This window comes from Dermacentor variabilis, chromosome 8, assembly GCF_050947875.1.
Source record: "Dermacentor variabilis isolate Ectoservices chromosome 8, ASM5094787v1, whole genome shotgun sequence".
In the NCBI taxonomy this organism is placed as follows: domain Eukaryota; kingdom Metazoa; phylum Arthropoda; class Arachnida; order Ixodida; family Ixodidae; genus Dermacentor; species Dermacentor variabilis.
In genome coordinates, this window is record NC_134575.1 from 41,695,004 (window position 1) to 41,712,160 (window position 17,157).

General features: G+C 47.5%; 1 protein-coding gene across 1 annotated transcript; it reads right to left on the bottom strand.

The window, feature by feature from the left end:
- Window positions 1-2,234: 2,234 nt before the first annotated feature.
- Window positions 2,235-3,879, bottom strand: LOC142591007 (ATP-binding cassette sub-family A member 9-like). The gene is made up of 2 exons (XM_075703385.1): window positions 3,672-3,879; window positions 2,235-2,578 (listed from the first exon to the last, which is right to left on the bottom strand). The coding sequence occupies exons 1-2, from the start codon at window positions 3,846-3,848 to the stop codon at window positions 2,408-2,410; spliced, it is 348 nt and encodes a 115-aa protein (XP_075559500.1). The 5' UTR covers window positions 3,849-3,879; the 3' UTR covers window positions 2,235-2,407.
- Between the last annotated feature and the right edge of the window lie 13,278 nt (window positions 3,880-17,157).

Here is a 17,157-nt window from a genome sequence, read left to right on the forward strand (position 1 = left end):
TGTGTGTGCACGTGCGTGCGTGCGTGCGCGCGCAACCCATCTTTACCTCTACCTCGTGAGTGGCATCTCACAATTAAAGAAAATGCTCGTATTTTTTCACTGACATTTCTAGGAATAACGCATTGAAACAAATGTGCCTGTAGGGCGTCCACTTTTATTGACTCCCTACTGGCGTAGCCTCCCCTGCCTAGAAGGCGACCGAGACCCCGGGGACTTAGCGGCTGCTTCGGCTAGCTGGACCGGCCCATACATGGCCTCACTGGTCTCAGCTGAGCCTGCAGCTCTGCCCTATAGAATCCACGAAAAGCCGGCCATGCGCAAGTTGGCCCGCGCAGAAAGATAGCCTCCAATTCTGCTCAATCTCGCCGCTCGTTCTCAGTTTTGCACTGGGTGTGTGTCCACATTATCGGTTTAGGTTATTCATCCCCAGTGTTCGCAGTCCAGGTAATGCAAAATAAAAGCAGAAATAGGAATTGTGAAAAAATGGAAATTGGAAGGATCCAAAATCGGAAGTATTTCAAGGAACCGCTTTATTCCAGCCGGGGTCGTTTGGCACGTAGGCACGTATCTCCTCGGGAGTGCGGACTAACGCGGCCTCTCCATTACGATGGCAGAAAAGTGAAATTCAAAATTGAGAACAACTTGCCTTTCTCGTTTGCTTTACTTTTTGTATACATTCACGTGGACAACATTCGCGATACAGAGAAGCAGGAGGATACTAGACACGCGGGGCGTTCTCATGGCACCACCACCAAGGCTGAGCGGAAGGAAAGGGAACAAAGAAGAAAAATTCACGGATGTGTAGCCGTAAATACCTTCACTGTAAAAACAAAAATGAGTAGAAATCAATTTGGTTTGAAGAAAAAATAGGGTTACCATCAGGAACTTGGAGCTCCAAGATCTTGGGAATGCAAGCTGATGATGATGATAACGTTGCTTCGTTTTATTGCACAAACCTGCTGCGAGGGAGGGGGGGGGGACAGGCCACGAACCGCATGTTAGGACAAAAAAAATCCAGAAAAATCTTTCAGTCGCTGCTGCTTCCGAGACTATCGTGGGGCTGTCTTCCGACGGTTCGCGGCCCATAGAAGGTGGCGCCACTAGAATAAAAAACTAAAGGTGATGCAATATTGATAAAGCCTTTCAGTTTTTAACACCAACACCGAAACAAGGCCGCCTGTGAAGTGGCTCTACCGCGCTTCGCAACCGACGCTGCCGTGAGTGATGACCGGAAAGATGGCAGTGTAACGATGCACAGTGTCGTCACCGCCTCTTGTCATTCATATGACATGCGCTACGCTATCGAAGGAAGCAGTTTTAATGTTCGCACACAGAGATGCCAAAAGACTCCCGGTCTCGCCCTCTGGAACATTCCGTTAAATTTAGTGGTGGAGACTGGACTGTTTCAATAACGTCCGTTCTGTAGGAACCTCAATCGGACGAAATACTTTTAAGCTGAAACGCACGGCCCCAACGTAAGAGGCCGATTTTTCTTATAAGGCCACGTGCAGAACTGTTTCTTATTTAGTTAATTACTGCAGAAAAATGCTTAAAAATGCTTGTCTTTGGTGCGGCCGAAAGTTTTCTGGGAACTAAAACAAACACTTCGCCGAGCCGTCATTCGCGTAAACCCGTTGATAAGTACGCTATGCATGGCTCAGAATCGCCTTGGGTATTAGTCATCCTGAATCTCTCAACCACTCTGCTTTCAGCTTCGCTAACCATTTTGCCGCCTCAACGGGGGCATTCATTTCATGGTAGCAGCTTCAACCCTTACACAGGGAGGGTATTTCTTTACACCTCCTTGAGATGATATTGAGGGGAAGCCGCACGCTATCGTAGTCACCTTACGCGTTGGCCGTAAAGGGGCGTTGTGACTGGCACAACATGGCACAATAACTTTTTTTTTTTGTGACGCAAGCGCTCATGCGAGTTGTCATCGGCGTCATAGAGAAATAAACACTGCAATTCTTCACACGAACGTTGGTGTTACGTCATTTAAGTGGTTGCGCTTCGCCAGCAGGTGGTGGCCGTCTTGAGTGAGAAGAATCTGGATGGCCCACTGCTCAACAGTGGCCACAGAGGAGCAGCTTCAAGGTAGCGGAGTCGACATGGAGGCTTTCAAGCACTACTTTATTAGGCACCACTGATTAGTAACAAACGTGCTTCCTCCAATAGCTCTAGCACGAGTCAGCAGTGGCCGACTGAGAAATTCTGCAGCCCCGTGACCCCCCCCCCCCCGTGTCGCCATCGATAGCTCTGGAGGACATATTCTATAGAGCAAGGCGCGCATGTGAGGTGCTGCTGGAAACCAATAGGAGCTTTGGAAACGGCCGCAAGGTTTACTGCTGCAGTAGCAAAATAGTTAACAATACCGAAAAGTGGTAACTGCTTGCGACCGTGCTAATTAGGCGTTCGGTCGCCACATCTGAGCCTTGGCTAGCGAAAGGAAAACTTTCTCCAGCGTCTTCTGCCCCGCAATGGCGTGCTCGAGAGGAAAATCCTCATGCAGCAGCTCCACCTTGCGGAAGAGCTCACTCCACGGCATACGCTCCGACAGGTGATAGCTGAGCACGTTCTGCGGCGGAGACAATATCAAGTTATCCCGTTGAACGTCTCGAAACAGCGAAACAGCAAAACAGCTTCTCGAAACAGCGCAGCGTAGATACGCTGTAATGCGGAGCTTCATCGTATACTGTTCTTTAGTGCTCCAGTCAGTGCTCTTTGAAGGAGCACTCTATTGACCTTTTTGACATGTCATTTCAAAGCGAAGAGCTTTCTTTGGCTACCGCCGAAAAATTTTTTTGATTAGCCGGGAAGTATCTAAGGCATGTATTCTCGCGCGGGAGATAACCTAGTTGCGGGACGCGTTTGTCGCCGAAGCTACCTCATTCATAGCCTAACTGTTTCGACGGTCCCCCAAACAAGATAAGCAAAGGAGATAAAACACCGCTGTTCTTTCAACACCTCATTTCGAAAAGGCAAGCATACGCCTACGTCACTAACTCCTCGAGATGCAAATATCCTTGCATGAAATAGCGCTCAATTTCTCCTAGCCATATTACACGCCGTGATCCCTGAATACATTTTTTATCACTGTTTTGAACGGGACCACAGATGGGGCACAGGTTGCGTTCTAAGGGTTCCCCGCAATGGCGCTATATTCGTTTCACTTTGATATACACCCAGGCGCGCAACGCTATGCTGACATCCGTCTTTCATGCATGCGCTCCTGATCCAACGGGCGACAAAGAACCTTTTTCTTCGTCCTTAGGTGAGGTTAGATTGGGTTAGGCACATTTCAGTGGGGCTTTCTTAGTCTATGTGTATAGAATGTACTATAGTGGAAAATTATACTGCTGAACTCCGATATAACGAACAGAAATATGAAGTGTCATTGGATATAACGAAGTAAATCTGTAATGTTGCCATACGATACCACCGTGTCATGAATATATGATTATAACGTCCATCCCATATAACAAATGTATGTTCGCGCCGGGTGCAACTTTGTTGCAAATAGGTTCCACATATAGGAGACAAACAAGACAATCCGTGAATGATAGCCGGCACGAAAAGTGATGCCAGCGCCACCGCATCTCCGTGACGCCTCGTTCTGTAGCTTGTATGTAAAAGAACCGTTTATATTACGTATGGCTACTGCCGTATACCTGGTGAAACTCGGTGAGCTTGATGCCGACAAAGTGTCGAGCCACTGCCTTCATCAAGCGCTTCGCAGCATCCGGGTCAGCACCATGCCTGAGTGTGAACTCGAGTCGGTAGCCGCGGCCGTGCTTGTCGCGCAGCTGCTGCAGCGTGCCCATGCACGTGAGCCTGTCGTCGGCCATGATGGCGAAGCGTTCGCACGAGACCTCGCACTCGTCGATGCTGTGGCCGCGCGTACGGAGCAAAGTGGTGATTTATCTTTGAGATTTTACAACCTAAAATTAGACTTTTTCTTTCTTTTTTCATTTGAGAGAGGAACAGAGACATGCGCGTGACAGCAACCACACGCTATGAAGCAAAGCCATTCGATCTATCAGGAAGTGTGTCGGATGACCTCACCTGCCCCCTTTCAATTTTTTTTTCTAAATACCATCCAGCCAATCGCACGACCATCCTGCCTTGGTATCTCACTGGCCCTGTCATTGCGCTGCTGAGAACGAGGTCCATTTTGGGAAATGAAACTCTGAAATTTCATTATCTTTCCCTCATGATGCGCACCAGTAAGGCATCCATGAATTGTGCATTAAGCTATCGTTCCATTCAAACTTGTCAAAAGTTTGTTTGATGGCCTGTTGGAGCCTGCCATACTATGGCTGAGATAGTTGTTACGTATAAACAGTTCGGGACCCGCCGTAGTTCCTTAGTGGCTAATTCTGTTAGGCTGCTAAGCACGAGGTCGCGGGATCGAATCCTGGCCACGGCGACCGCATTTCGATGGGGTCGAAATGCGAAAACACCTGTGTAGACCAATTTAGGTGCACATTAAAGAACCCTAGGTGTTCGAAATTTCCGGAGTCCCCCACTACGGCGTGCCTCATAATCAGAATGTGGTTTTGACACGTAAAACCCCATAATTTTATACAGTTCAGGCTTAAGGCTATATGTATTAGGCATTTTAATGGTCGTTTTCATGGCACGAAGTAGAAGTGTTCTCATTCTGTGGCACCTAACACGTGCCAAGAGACATCAGATATAATTAAAGAAATATTGTGCCGAGGCCGATTCTGTTACAATAGGGTTATAAATTAAGGGACAAAAATAAATTTATCTGTACTAGCAGATTGCTATTGCGCGGTACAAACAAAAGAAAATTTTGACCTTGAGAGGTCTAATAATCCATAAAAAAGGCGATAACGAATGGTGGTTGGCAACACCATCCTATTTCTACACTAGCCCTCATTGACGTCATAGATGACGTCATTGGCTACAGCACCCAGTCTCACACCCTGACGCACCCACACTGTGGTTTCGGTGAGTAATTCAAAAACGAGAACTTCGAGCTTACATTTCTCCCGTGTAATCAGCCTACTATAACTTTAATGTTCCTTTAGGTGTATACGTAACATGTAGGGCACTGGGTGGAGCATGCCGAATACACCGGCAAAACCTATTCGAGGCTTTCTCGACTTGTTCTTTTTTGCTACCGATCGTTCGACGGATCCGGTGGGGTCATCACGCATGTGCGTTTTGTGCCTACAAATGGACAACGCGTGTGATAGCCGGCTCACTTGTGCGAGGCGAACATGATGGAAATGCGCGCGGTCTTCTTGATTCGCGACAGGGCGCGGCCGATCCTGTCTCTCGACATGGCGTCCACTCCCGTGTACGGCTCGTCCAAGAAGAGGAGCGGAGGCAAGCCCAGAAGCGCCGCGCCCACGCACAGCTTAGGCCGAGTGCCGCCACTGCATATAACGTGATTTTATCACGTGATTTAGACACAGACAGACAGACAGAGTGGCAGCGAAGCAGACAACGAAGCCAGAGCAAGCACAGCGAAAGTGAATTCTTTTATTTCACCGACATGTAGACATATTGAGTAAAATAACAGGAAGAGAGGCTGGCAGAGAAGACGGAGTAGAGCAGAACTATATAAATCTGTACTACTCAAACAGATCTCCATACGTGGCATCGAACCCATGGCGTGCATTTGCTGTGAGTACATGCATTCAGCAAAGGCAATTCCTTCTGGACCATAGATTTCGCTATCTGGAGAGAGCTATCGCGGGGCTACATGTTTGGACACCAACTATTAAAGAGGACGAGACAAAACACGCCCTCGAATTTTATTGCCGGGCATGCGCGAACCTATTCTATTGCGATAGCAATCATATGGACACTCCAGGTGCATTTCTGTCGTCCGCGTCGCCGTCGCCGTGAGGTTACGCATAAAGTCGAAGGGCGATAAAAATCGTCGCCGCATGCCGTACGCTGTATGTGCGAGTGAAAGCGTGCCATGATGAGCCAGCGAACGCGGCTCCATCTCGCGTGTACGAACGAGGAAGGCGGGCCCGAAGCGCGCCCTCTCCTGACGCGAGGGGTGCGCGAGGGTGAGGCGAGGGAGAGGGGGGGGCGTTCTTGTTCGGTGGCCGTTGCTTACGGGCCGGCCGCGCGGACTTTATCTTCAAAGCGATCTGCGACGTTCCCACAGTGCCGTAGTGCCGGTAGCTTCGCATGCGCTGTGCTTTTGACGTCTCATTCGCCCTGAAGTGAGAGATGCGCGAAGGTCAACTCGATCGCTGCCGCCGCTGCGGCGATTCCTTACACCCGTATTTTGACATACGGGTGTAACATGGGTGTGAATACGGGTGTGACATCTTGACATACGCCTGATAAAACTACTTTCCTTGCTTCGTGCAGCTATCTACTAATTTGATATCGCAATTGGTGCTTTGCCTTTAGGGCGAAACTGCGACTTTTTTGTGCCCTCTAATTTTGTGTAGAAATGCGCTCTCGATTTCATTAGAACGTGACCTCTGCATTCATTTGCTACCCCTGAAGCCACGCTGCTCTATGATCTAACGAACATTGCACGCCTGATGACGTCCCACGCAATTTAGTGTTTCGCCGTAAGCGATCAACAATCTTTGCCACCACTCAGCAAACCCTTACAAGAGGAATTGTTGAAACGATATTGAAATGTCATTGTTCAACGTCACCAAATGACATTGAAAGAACATTTGGCAATTGTTGAAACATTATTGAGGAAGTTGTTGACAAGTGTTGATAATTGGCCCGCGACATTTTGTTGAAACATGATGGGGCTTTTCAATTTGAAAGATTATTGTTGTATTGTTGAAATTATTAGGTATTTCAGCGTTAAAAGCCCATTGAAGCATTGTTGCAGATATTTTGAGTCTCAACATTGAAAGTTCTTTGAAATATTGTTGCAGCTGTGTTGTTATGTTGAAAGCCCGTTGTACCCCAGTGTGTATTTAGCAGTGTTTAAAACTGAACTTAAAATACCGGTGAGCTGTGTTGTGTTGCATATAATTATATTTGATGACACGATGTTCGCTGTGAGAGCATAGGGTAAAATTTAAATACAGGTGCTTTTGTTTTGCAGGCCTCGGTCACCCTGGGGTCAAAAGCTCCATGCTGTCCTGGCTGTTCCGTCGTGATATACTTTGCACGAGGTGGTTTCCAGTGAAAAGGTGCCCATTTGTGGCTAGGGGTGCCTCTATGCTCAAGGTTTCTAAGCAGGAACAGCGTTCCTCCCCTCCCTCCCCCGGCCCCAAGAAGAAAGCTATATGGGCACATATGCACTTCTTATGACCTGCAAATGCGAGACTATTACATGTCTCCAAGTGTGTAGATGATTTATGTCGCTGAGTTTACTGCTGCTACGTTACGTTTGCGAGTGCAATACTGAAGCATCTGAGATCGCAACAACCCAAGACAACAAACCGGCCATGTCACGAACTCTCCGCTGAGTATTATTCGCACAGTACTCATAAAAGTAGTGCTTCACGCACACTGCGTGGAGTTTTCTTTTTTGGTGACAACTTTACAGCACGACGACAGTGCTTTGCCTAGTACTACCATGATGTTGACGCCACATTTCTTTATAGAACTCCCCTTCACAATGTAGGGGTCGTCGTAATCGTTTTTCGACGGGCACTTCAAACGCTTTGCATCTTACTCATTCTCATAGTTGCCCTCCATGGGCTTCGGCGTTGGTGTCTGCGCGTCCCCGAAAACGCAAAAGGTGTTGCGAGAGGCTGCAGATCCCCGGGCTCGTCCCGCAGTTACTCTGGAGCCGCTCGCTCTTCCATCAATCCGGGAGAAAGAGCCCAACCACGTGCACAGGCTCGAAGATATTCATCACTGTAGCCAGATGCAACAGTGGTGCAAGTTGCGCAGGGGTTATCAAGCTCAATTATGGAGGGATAGCAGTGGCGTTAGAGCAGAGAATCGAACCCTCGTCATGTCCACTTTTTATGAAATTGAGGAATGGCGTTATTTGTGCGCCGTTTTTCTGCCCCGGCTTTCTGAAGAAGCCGGGGTGGCACAATGAACCAACAATGCTCTCCCGTTATTAAGCGAAAAAAAAATGTGCTTTCCCTTGACTTCCACGGCGCGTAGGAGCCACAGATGTTGGTCATGACGGTGTAAGCGCCTGTGAGCAGCGAACAACAGAGAGTGCCGTTCACCAGAGCCACTTTCCGCCACTAGGATGTTATCTTATGACAATGAGGGCGATGTGCGCAATAAACAAGAATACCAAAAATTATTGTGGGAAATAGGTGCACGTGCACATTCCGCTTAGTTTTTGAGTGTGACTAAGAAACACCCGGAAAATAAAGCGATCGAAGGTTACAAATTTGAAGAGAAACCAGGGGAAGTTCAGAAGGACCGCCTTTTGACCTCTTTAATCTTCACATTATTAACGCATATTCTCTGTTTCAAACCTCCGTCCTAAACGAGGCGTGCCTCATTCTTGAATTTATTTAGTGTTCTGCGTCATTCAAATTGTTCTGTCTTATTTTCGAATTGGCCAACTTGAGAATAACTTTCTCAATATTCTTAATTTCTTAAATTAAAATTGGTTGATCAGACCTTGCTAACTGGATGACAAAATGGCCACGTAACTTGCCCCGGAACGTAATGTGCTTTGGATTGCTCATTGTTTTCAAGGTTTATTATTTTTCTCACTGCAGAAACACTTAACAAAATTTTTACACGCAGCTTTTTTTTCAGCCTCAAGATCTAAAAATGGTGTGTGGGGATGAGAGGACTGAAGTTATTCAAGAGTTTTAGTACGGAATTCTGTGCAACAAGGTTGAAGTGCAAAAGAATAAAGATACCAAACATTGTCGTGGCGTTCGTACCTTTATAAGTTCCATAATTTTGGCATTTACTATGGCATGGTTAAGCGTTCGCACCGGAATTCTCAAAGTGTGGAGAATGGATACCCAGAATAATAATTCCATTTCTGTCTAAATGTACAGCCGTGTAAGTATTTTGTGGAGGCGATGTCGTGGCGCCTTATTTTAAAACAGGTGCCGTTTTCTACAACAATGTTTTCGCGCTGACGTGCTTGGTTGCTGGGTGAAATTTGCATTGCGGCCAGTAGCTATTATGCAAGAACTGACCGAGCTGCAGAAGTATGGCAAACAATGTCCCTTATTGTGCTTCCTCCAAGGAAAATCAGACAGCCACCCAATCATAGTGGAGCAATTCCTACTCATTTTCTCTTTATTAATTATTTCTCTCCCCCTTCCAGGTTTTCATTGATCGATTGCATTATTATGCAATAGCACATTCGAAATAGACGTGTTGAAGTCGGCATGGTCGCAGCGCTGTTGCAATGAGTACAATTATCGGAAAGCTACAAGAATCGTTCTGCGTAATAATGTTTGAGTGCCGAGCCATTGGAGGTGTCTCCAATGTACAGCTTCGTTGATTATCGGCCTGCCAGGGAATAAGTGCGCAAGTGCCGATTCTTTTTGTTTTGTCTTATTCTTTTTGAAAACAGGCGCCGTTTTCCACAACAATGTTTCTCGCGCTGATGTGCCTGGTTGCTGGGCAAAATTTGCTTAGCGGCCAGTAGCTATTATGCAAGAACTGACAGAGCCGCAAGAACATGGCAGACAATGTCGCTTATTATGCTTGCTCGAAGGAGAGAGAGAGAGATAACCCTCTAATGAAAGGCAGAGATTGTAGCCGGCGCATAGACATCGCTGACATTCTACTCCGAGTGGGGAAGGAAATCGGGGAAAGAACGAGAGGAGGGAGGCGCAAAAAAGGAATAAGTTTTTAAAAGCTGGTCACTGAGTTTTCTGACTCATGGGCAACGGCGTGCTATGGTAAAGTCCTTCAATGTATGCACCGTCCTACAATGAGGTGACAGAATTTGCTGCATGAAAGGTACATGAGGTTGACAGAATGCAACTAGAGGCTGTCGAGTTGACTAATGTTTTCTAAGTATGTGAATAAAAAGTGCATCGCACGCTTCTGTTGTGTGAGGCAGGCTACAGAGCCTAGTACACAGTCAAGTGACAAACGTCTCTGTGTAAGCGAATCCATGCAATGTTCACAGAACGCACGCTCGTCGCCATACGCTCGACATTCAAACAAGATATGTTCCACGGTTTTCATTGAGCCACACGTGTTGCAATGTGGACTTGCCACTTGACCGGAGCGGTACTGTAAGCCGTTTCAATAGGCGGAGTTCAGGTGACGACGATGATATAGAGTTTCCAAATAGCGAGCAACGTTGGATGGGAGTCTGGATCTGAGATTTGGGTCGATTGAGTAAAGGGAAGGATAATGTTGGGTCGGCAAGCTCCACAGCCGGTACTTTTCTTCAGAACCAAATCTTTTATCTAGTTGGGAAGCATCAGATTGGGTGAAATAACTACACTTATAGCTTTTGTGTTGGAGACCTTTTCGTGCGGCTTCATCTGCTTTTTGTTTGGCCAGAATACCATAATCAGCAGGTATCTACACTGAAACTTGATGCAGTGGCCTGATGCAAAGGCCAAGTGATGTAAGTACGCGATGTCGAAAGAAACAGGCTGATGATTGTTTTTTAACAGACTGCACAATGTTTGTAGTGCTCCTTTAGAGTCAGTGAAAATCGCCCATTTATAAGGCTCTTGGCGCAATACACAGAGGGCAGCTTCTTTGATGCAGTAGAGCTCTGCTGTCGCTGAGGATGTCCTCCGCTGCAACCGTTAAGAATGCATTTGTCGTGTTGAGGGCACATAAAGACAACAGCAGGAAGTCTCCTGAGTGGTTGAGGCATCAGTGTAGATGTGGCTGCGCTAAGTATATTTCTCGGCTAAGTAGAGGAGAGTGGTCTGCAGCAGCGTGGCCTGTGGCATGCGACTCTTTGTCCCATTTACACCGGGTTCTACCTGGTTTATATCTAGAGGCGAAAGAGTCCAGGGAGGAAAATTCGGAGGCAGTAATTTCTGTGGCTGAATAATCTGAAGAAGATGCAAGATCTGCACAGCTTGGCAAAAGCCAGACTTACGGTGAGTAACGTGGACGCGGTACATGAAGTGCTTCTTCCCCTGGAGCACATGTCGAAGATGGGTACTCATTGTTTCTTGGGAAGCGATGACATCTAGCGGTAGTCATCCTGCTTCCACTACTGTTCCCGAGACTGAAGAGCCCTTCGGGAGGCCCAGGCAAATACGAAGGTAATTGTTCCGCAAGGCTTCCAGAGTCCTCTTGTTGGCTGGTGATAATCTCTGAAGCAACGGTAGGCAACAGCGCAATGTGCCTTGAATATAGGCTTCTTCAAGTAGTACCATTGAGCGGAAGCTGCAGTCCCATCGTGTTCCCGCCATGAATTTGAAAACTTGCGATGCTGCAGCAATCCTTGCACGTAGTTTCTTTTTTTATCTGAGGTGACCAAGACAGAGTTCTGTCTATCACAATTCCAAGGAATGACTGAGATTGTGCGTACGGCAGCGGTCATCCACCGAGTAATAGCGGATATTTTGTCTTTTTTTTTTCGTGTGAAAGCCATGGCTGTGCCTTTTTCTGGTGAGAGGTGAAGACCTCGGGCAGCCAAATACGTGGATAGCTTCAGTATAGCTTTCTGAAGTCGTTGTTGGGTGATGTAGCACGTACTTGAAGCGCCCCGGATGCACATATCATCAGCATAAATTGTGATGTGTACTCCTCGCGGCAGGTTTCTTGTTATGTGTATCAGAATGAGATTGAATAGGAGGGGGCTGAGCACAACACCCTGGGGTAGGCCCTTCTCCACTGCGTAAGTCTGTGTAGGTCCGTTCGGAGTACTCCTCAATATTTTCCGTTCTGTTATTTAGTTTTCTATCCACTTGTGTATCTTTCCTCCGAGGCCAAGGCTAGCTAAGGCTGTGAGAATGGCGTGGTGAAAAACAGAGTCAAAAGCTGCCTTGACATCAAGGAAAACGGCCGTCGGGATGCGCCCAGCATGAATGTCCTCGTCAAGTGAAGAGACGAGGGCGATGACATTTACAATAGCATACCTGTTTTGGCGGAAGCGATTCATTACTTGGGGAAACTTATTGTGGCTTTCAAGGAACCATGTAATACGTTTGTAGATCATCGGCTCCATAAGCTTGCCTACGCAGCTCAGTAGGGCGATGGGCCGGAAAGAGGCGTAGCCTGTTGGCTGCTTAAAAGGCTTTGCCAGCTTACGTTCCGTTGGGACCTCACCAGACATCCACAATGAATTATTATATTCCAGGACTCATAAGCGGGAGGTGCGGGGCAGCTTTGCGATGGCTTCATAGCTTATTTCGTCATGGCCCGGAGATGGGTGCCTGTTTGACTCAGCGATATCAGTGGTGAGCTCTTCAATTGTGAAAGGCAGATCCAACACTGGCACTGTCGCCTTTGGGATGCCAGACTGACTATATGTGGAGGAAATCGGCGGTCTTGAACCCGTTGATAGTAGTCTGCAGTATTCCTCTGATATTTATTTGATGGAATTCCGTTCATGCAGAGTGCAGATAAGGTGTGAAGCTGTTGGGGCGGTGTGCTCATACCTCTAAGGATCCGCCAAATTTCGGCTACAGATTGACGCACATCCAACGTGGAAAAGAAGTCGCGCCATCTTCGCCGGCTACGTTTATCCAGGTATCACCGGATAGTACGTTGCGCCCGTCGGCAGGCACGGATATCTTCAAGGCGTTCCGTACGTAAAACTTTCCTTTCAGCTCGCTTGCGAATGGAACAGAATCTTTCGAATTCCTCGTCACTTGGCGGTAAGCTGGCTTTTTAGTAGAAATTCATGTGCATTTCCTCCGACAATGAGCCATTGTCGCGAGTACTTCCTCGTCCTGGACTGCAGCAGTAATTCCCCTGCCTGCAGCATCCTTGTATGCATCTCAACATGTAGATTTTGTAAGGAACTTTCTTGGTAACAACTGCATACAGATAGCTGAGATAAGAATTGGGTAATGGTTACTCCCGCGAGTTTCCAAGTTGGTACACCAGATAAAGCTGCGGGCAACAGAACTTGTTATGAAGGTCACGTCACGGCTGTTGGTAGTCGTCGGGCCTCTGAGGTAGGTTATGCTGCCGTCATTTAGAGATTCAATTCAATAGTTTGGGAGAAGCTCTGCGAGCTTGGCTCCTCGTGCACATGTCTTTGAGCTGCCCCAAATTTCATTGTGAGCATTAAAGTCTCCTCAATATGTGGAAAAGGTGTCGTTGCAATCAAATTTTCAAGTCTCGAAATGTCGGATGGCCTGCCTGCCTAAAGGTATGCTCCAATGAGAAGGTATTCTTGTTGGTCTAATATTGTTATGGCACACGCATCTTCATTGTCACTGTGACGCGGAATATCAACCATGGAGGTCGAAATATCCTTGCGAAAGCCTACGCGTAATCCGTTGATGTCGTCCGGTCGCTTTGAACGTTGAAAATAGCACCCTTGCATCCGGAAATGTTCCTCGACGCACGAGTCAGAGACGACTATGAAAGGGAAGTGATAGACTCGCACCAGCTGCCGGAAATCTGAGAGTTTCGAGCGAAGGCCGCGAGTGTTCCGCTGAAATACATGGTGCATATGCTAAAAATGTGGATGGTCAGCTCACGTTAGGCTGTCGTTGCAGAAGTCATGATTATTACTCAGAGGTAGTACGCTTCTGGGAAGCGTAAGATGCCGACACCAACGGCTCCATTGTAAGGACTGTTTATACCGCTGTGAGACATCTTCACGAGGGGTTGGCGTGGACAAGAGTTTTGAGGGTTGTAAACAACATCGGAATCAGTAAACGTCTAATGTCTTGTTCGGTGCTTCCGTGCTGCTGCATTTCGCATGTCATCCTGTCATGTTGTGGCGCCATAGGCTGATGGCGGCAGTGGTCCTTTGGCGGGTCTTGTGCGACACCTTGCCGCAGCTTCGAAGGAGGTGATGAGGCCGCGGGCTTCCTACGTTTCTTTCTGTCCGCATAAGCGTATGTGTTGCCAGATGTCTTTTGGCTTTGTGGTTATTGTCCCTATAAGTAGCTTATCGTATTCGTGAAAACCACGTCGGGTATAGGCGGTGGTTCATGACGCTTCGCTCGTTTCCCTTGTACATGCTCCACCGCGCGAGCAAGTGTACAAGCCTTCTTTTTAACGCACCCTCCATATGAATCAGGGTCTGGGCCACCGCAGTTGGCGCATTTAGGTTGCGCTTTCGAGTTGCATTCCTTGTGCGAATGGGGGCCAGCACACAGTTTGCAGTGCACTGGACTGGTACCATGTCACGATATGTGGCCATGTCTCTGGCATTTGTAACACTGTATTGCTGCCCCGACGTATTCGGTGACAAGGTAACTGCAGAATTCAAGTCTAACATCGTTGAGATAAAGGCCAATCTTTGTCGAATTTCAATATAACGGATTGGCAACGTGTCTCTTTGACCTTGCCACCATCTTCAGGGGTGTAGGTGGTGAGCCTCCTTGCTGTAACAACGCCTTGGTCGCGTAGATGTTCTTGTAGGTCTTCATTTGAGCAGCTGAGAGGTACATCATGTATTTTACCGTAGGTTGTAGTGTATGAATATGGGACACGGGCTTCTACAGCCACGCCAGCTGGCTCAGTTACGGTGAACAAATGGTTGACGGCGGGGAGTGCTGACACTAACCATCAGGCTGCCATCCTTCTTAAGGCGGTAGCTGAGAACTCTCTCTCGAACTGATGTTACAACCGCCGATACCACGAGTTTAGGGTTAACATTCCATATGTTTTCTCCTTCTAGGTTAGGTCTAACGATAACAGGGACACCAGCACCTTTTTTTTAGGTAGGATACGACCGTGAAGGATTGCTGGTCCATCTCCGCTGCATTTTCGTCCGAAGGGTCTTCTTCGCGTAGTCTCTTATTCGGAGGACCCTGATCTGTAGCTGCTTATGCAGGGGCTGCAGCACTAGTAGTTGCCACCGCTGCCATGGATGCAGTGGGGTGTGCATCTGGCGGTGATGTTCCGTGTCGTGGTGGATACGGCGCAGAGCGCCTAGAAGCTCGCTTGATGTGCTTCTCTGGGCGGGCGGGGACCTCCACGTCGTCCCATGGCGAGTACAGAGCCCACAAAAGTTTTAAATGGAGAGAAAAACTGGAAATTAGGGACTGGTCTCCTACAACCAATTATATAACACATCTTCGTCCACATCCACCCTGTCGTAGTTTACCAATTCCTACTCATTTCCCCTTTATTAGTTATTTCTCTCGACCTTGCGCATTTCCACAGATTTAGTGCGTTATTATGCTTAAGATAGCCTGTTCGAATGAGCGGTGTGGAATTCGGCACGCTCGCTGCGCTGTTTCAATGAGTACAATTATTCGGAAAGGTAGAAGAATCGTTCTGCGTACTAATGTTTGTGTGCCTAGCCGTTGGAGGCGTCCGCAGTGTACAGCTTCGTTCACTATCGGGCTGCCACGGAATACGCGCGCAAGTGCCGATTCCTTGTTTTGTCTTGTATGTTTTAAACAGGCGCCGTTTTCTACAAGAATATTTCCCGTGCTGACGTTCTTGGTGGTTAGACGAAATTTGCATAGCGGCCAGTAGCTATTATACAAGAACTGACCGAGCCGCAAAAATATAGCAAACGATGTCCCTTATTGTGCTTACTCAAAGGAAAATGAGACATCCACCCAATTATAATGTAGCAATTCACACTCATTTGACACGGGCTCAAGCAGGATATAACTGGAGATACCACGCTCCTTCAACGACGCGCCAGACTACTCGTACGACTGCTCGTACGACTACTAGACGGCCACGTAAGTATACATAATGCGATCAGCATTCGTATGATACTTAACACGCTTTCAGCGGGCTAGCCATCTTTGTCTCTTATCATTTTCCAGACAACTTGGTCACCGCTGTGTCCATAGCATAAATATGTAGCGCATCGAGATTCTGTGCTGAGAAAACAGTGTTCAAACCCAGCCGTCAGGCAAACTGCGGCAACAGGGTGCGAGACACTGGCTATGTGACACACTTCAATCAAATTCTTTCGCAGAAACTTGACTCACTCCGTATGTGTTGCTCGTCGGTGAATCTTTTTGACGTCAACTTGTTTCAGTGGGCACGTGGCACTGATCACTGGACTACTTTCACACCAACTAGGGTCACTGCATATGTGCTGCTGGGTGTGTTGCGCTCTACAATAAAAATCACGAACCTTTAAACTGGTGCTGGGCAGAATTGAACCCACGTCCTATATGCTCAGACATTCTTGACTAAACATACATTCACACTAGCGCCATGCGCGGACTTTATGGTGGCACCTCTCGATGGCAGAGCGTGTCCGGTAAAAATAATGAGAGCAGCGTGGCTGCTTGCACACCTCATGCATGACACAATACGACGCTGACAGTACAGTGCGGTCCTACATTGCTTCAATGCTAATTAGGTTAACGTCTACGTTCGCCGCGAGCTTGGATCTGCGGGAGTTTATTCATTCTTTGAATCATTTACTGCTGCTGTGTATTTGCAAGTGATTTCACTCATCACCTTCACAACCCATCGGGTCGTAGTAATGAGTACAATCATTCGGAAAGATAGAAGAATACGGAATTTCCGAACCGATGTCGTAGAAGTTGCTATGACCGGTAACAAATTTCAATTTTTCTAGCATGATGCATTTGTAAATAAATATTCACTTATGGCCGATTCCCAGTACATGAGAACTACTGTTGATCTGTTATTGTGTTTCACAAGCTAATATTGATGGTTGAGTAAGAACTGACAGACCATCTGTCAACTTCTATAGAATTTCACGGGTGTTGTTAACCAATGCATAAAGACGTAAAGCCAATGACAGCACCTGTTACCAAAGCAGGCTTAAGATAACCATGTAGTGTCACTAGGCGTCGGCATCGAAGGGCATTCTCCACCAAGGCAGGAACAGTGGATATTATCGAATGCAGTGGTCTTGCGAAGGATGTTTAGAAATAGCTGCAGAAATTCCGAGAATTGTCTGCTAATGCATAACTGCTTCACAGTGACTTCGTTTTCGCGTAGTCTTGCTTACTTGCTCTTCCTAGGTTATGCGCTTCTACCCGTGCCTTTCCCGTGGCGAAGAATCCCTAGGCCTTAGTGAACAATTGCCGTATTTTCTCACCGCATCAATCCCTTTCTGCGCAATCGTGCGAAGTGGAATGGGATCGCTGGGCACGACCGTGCCTCGATGGAGCAGAGCGATCGAGAGGGACC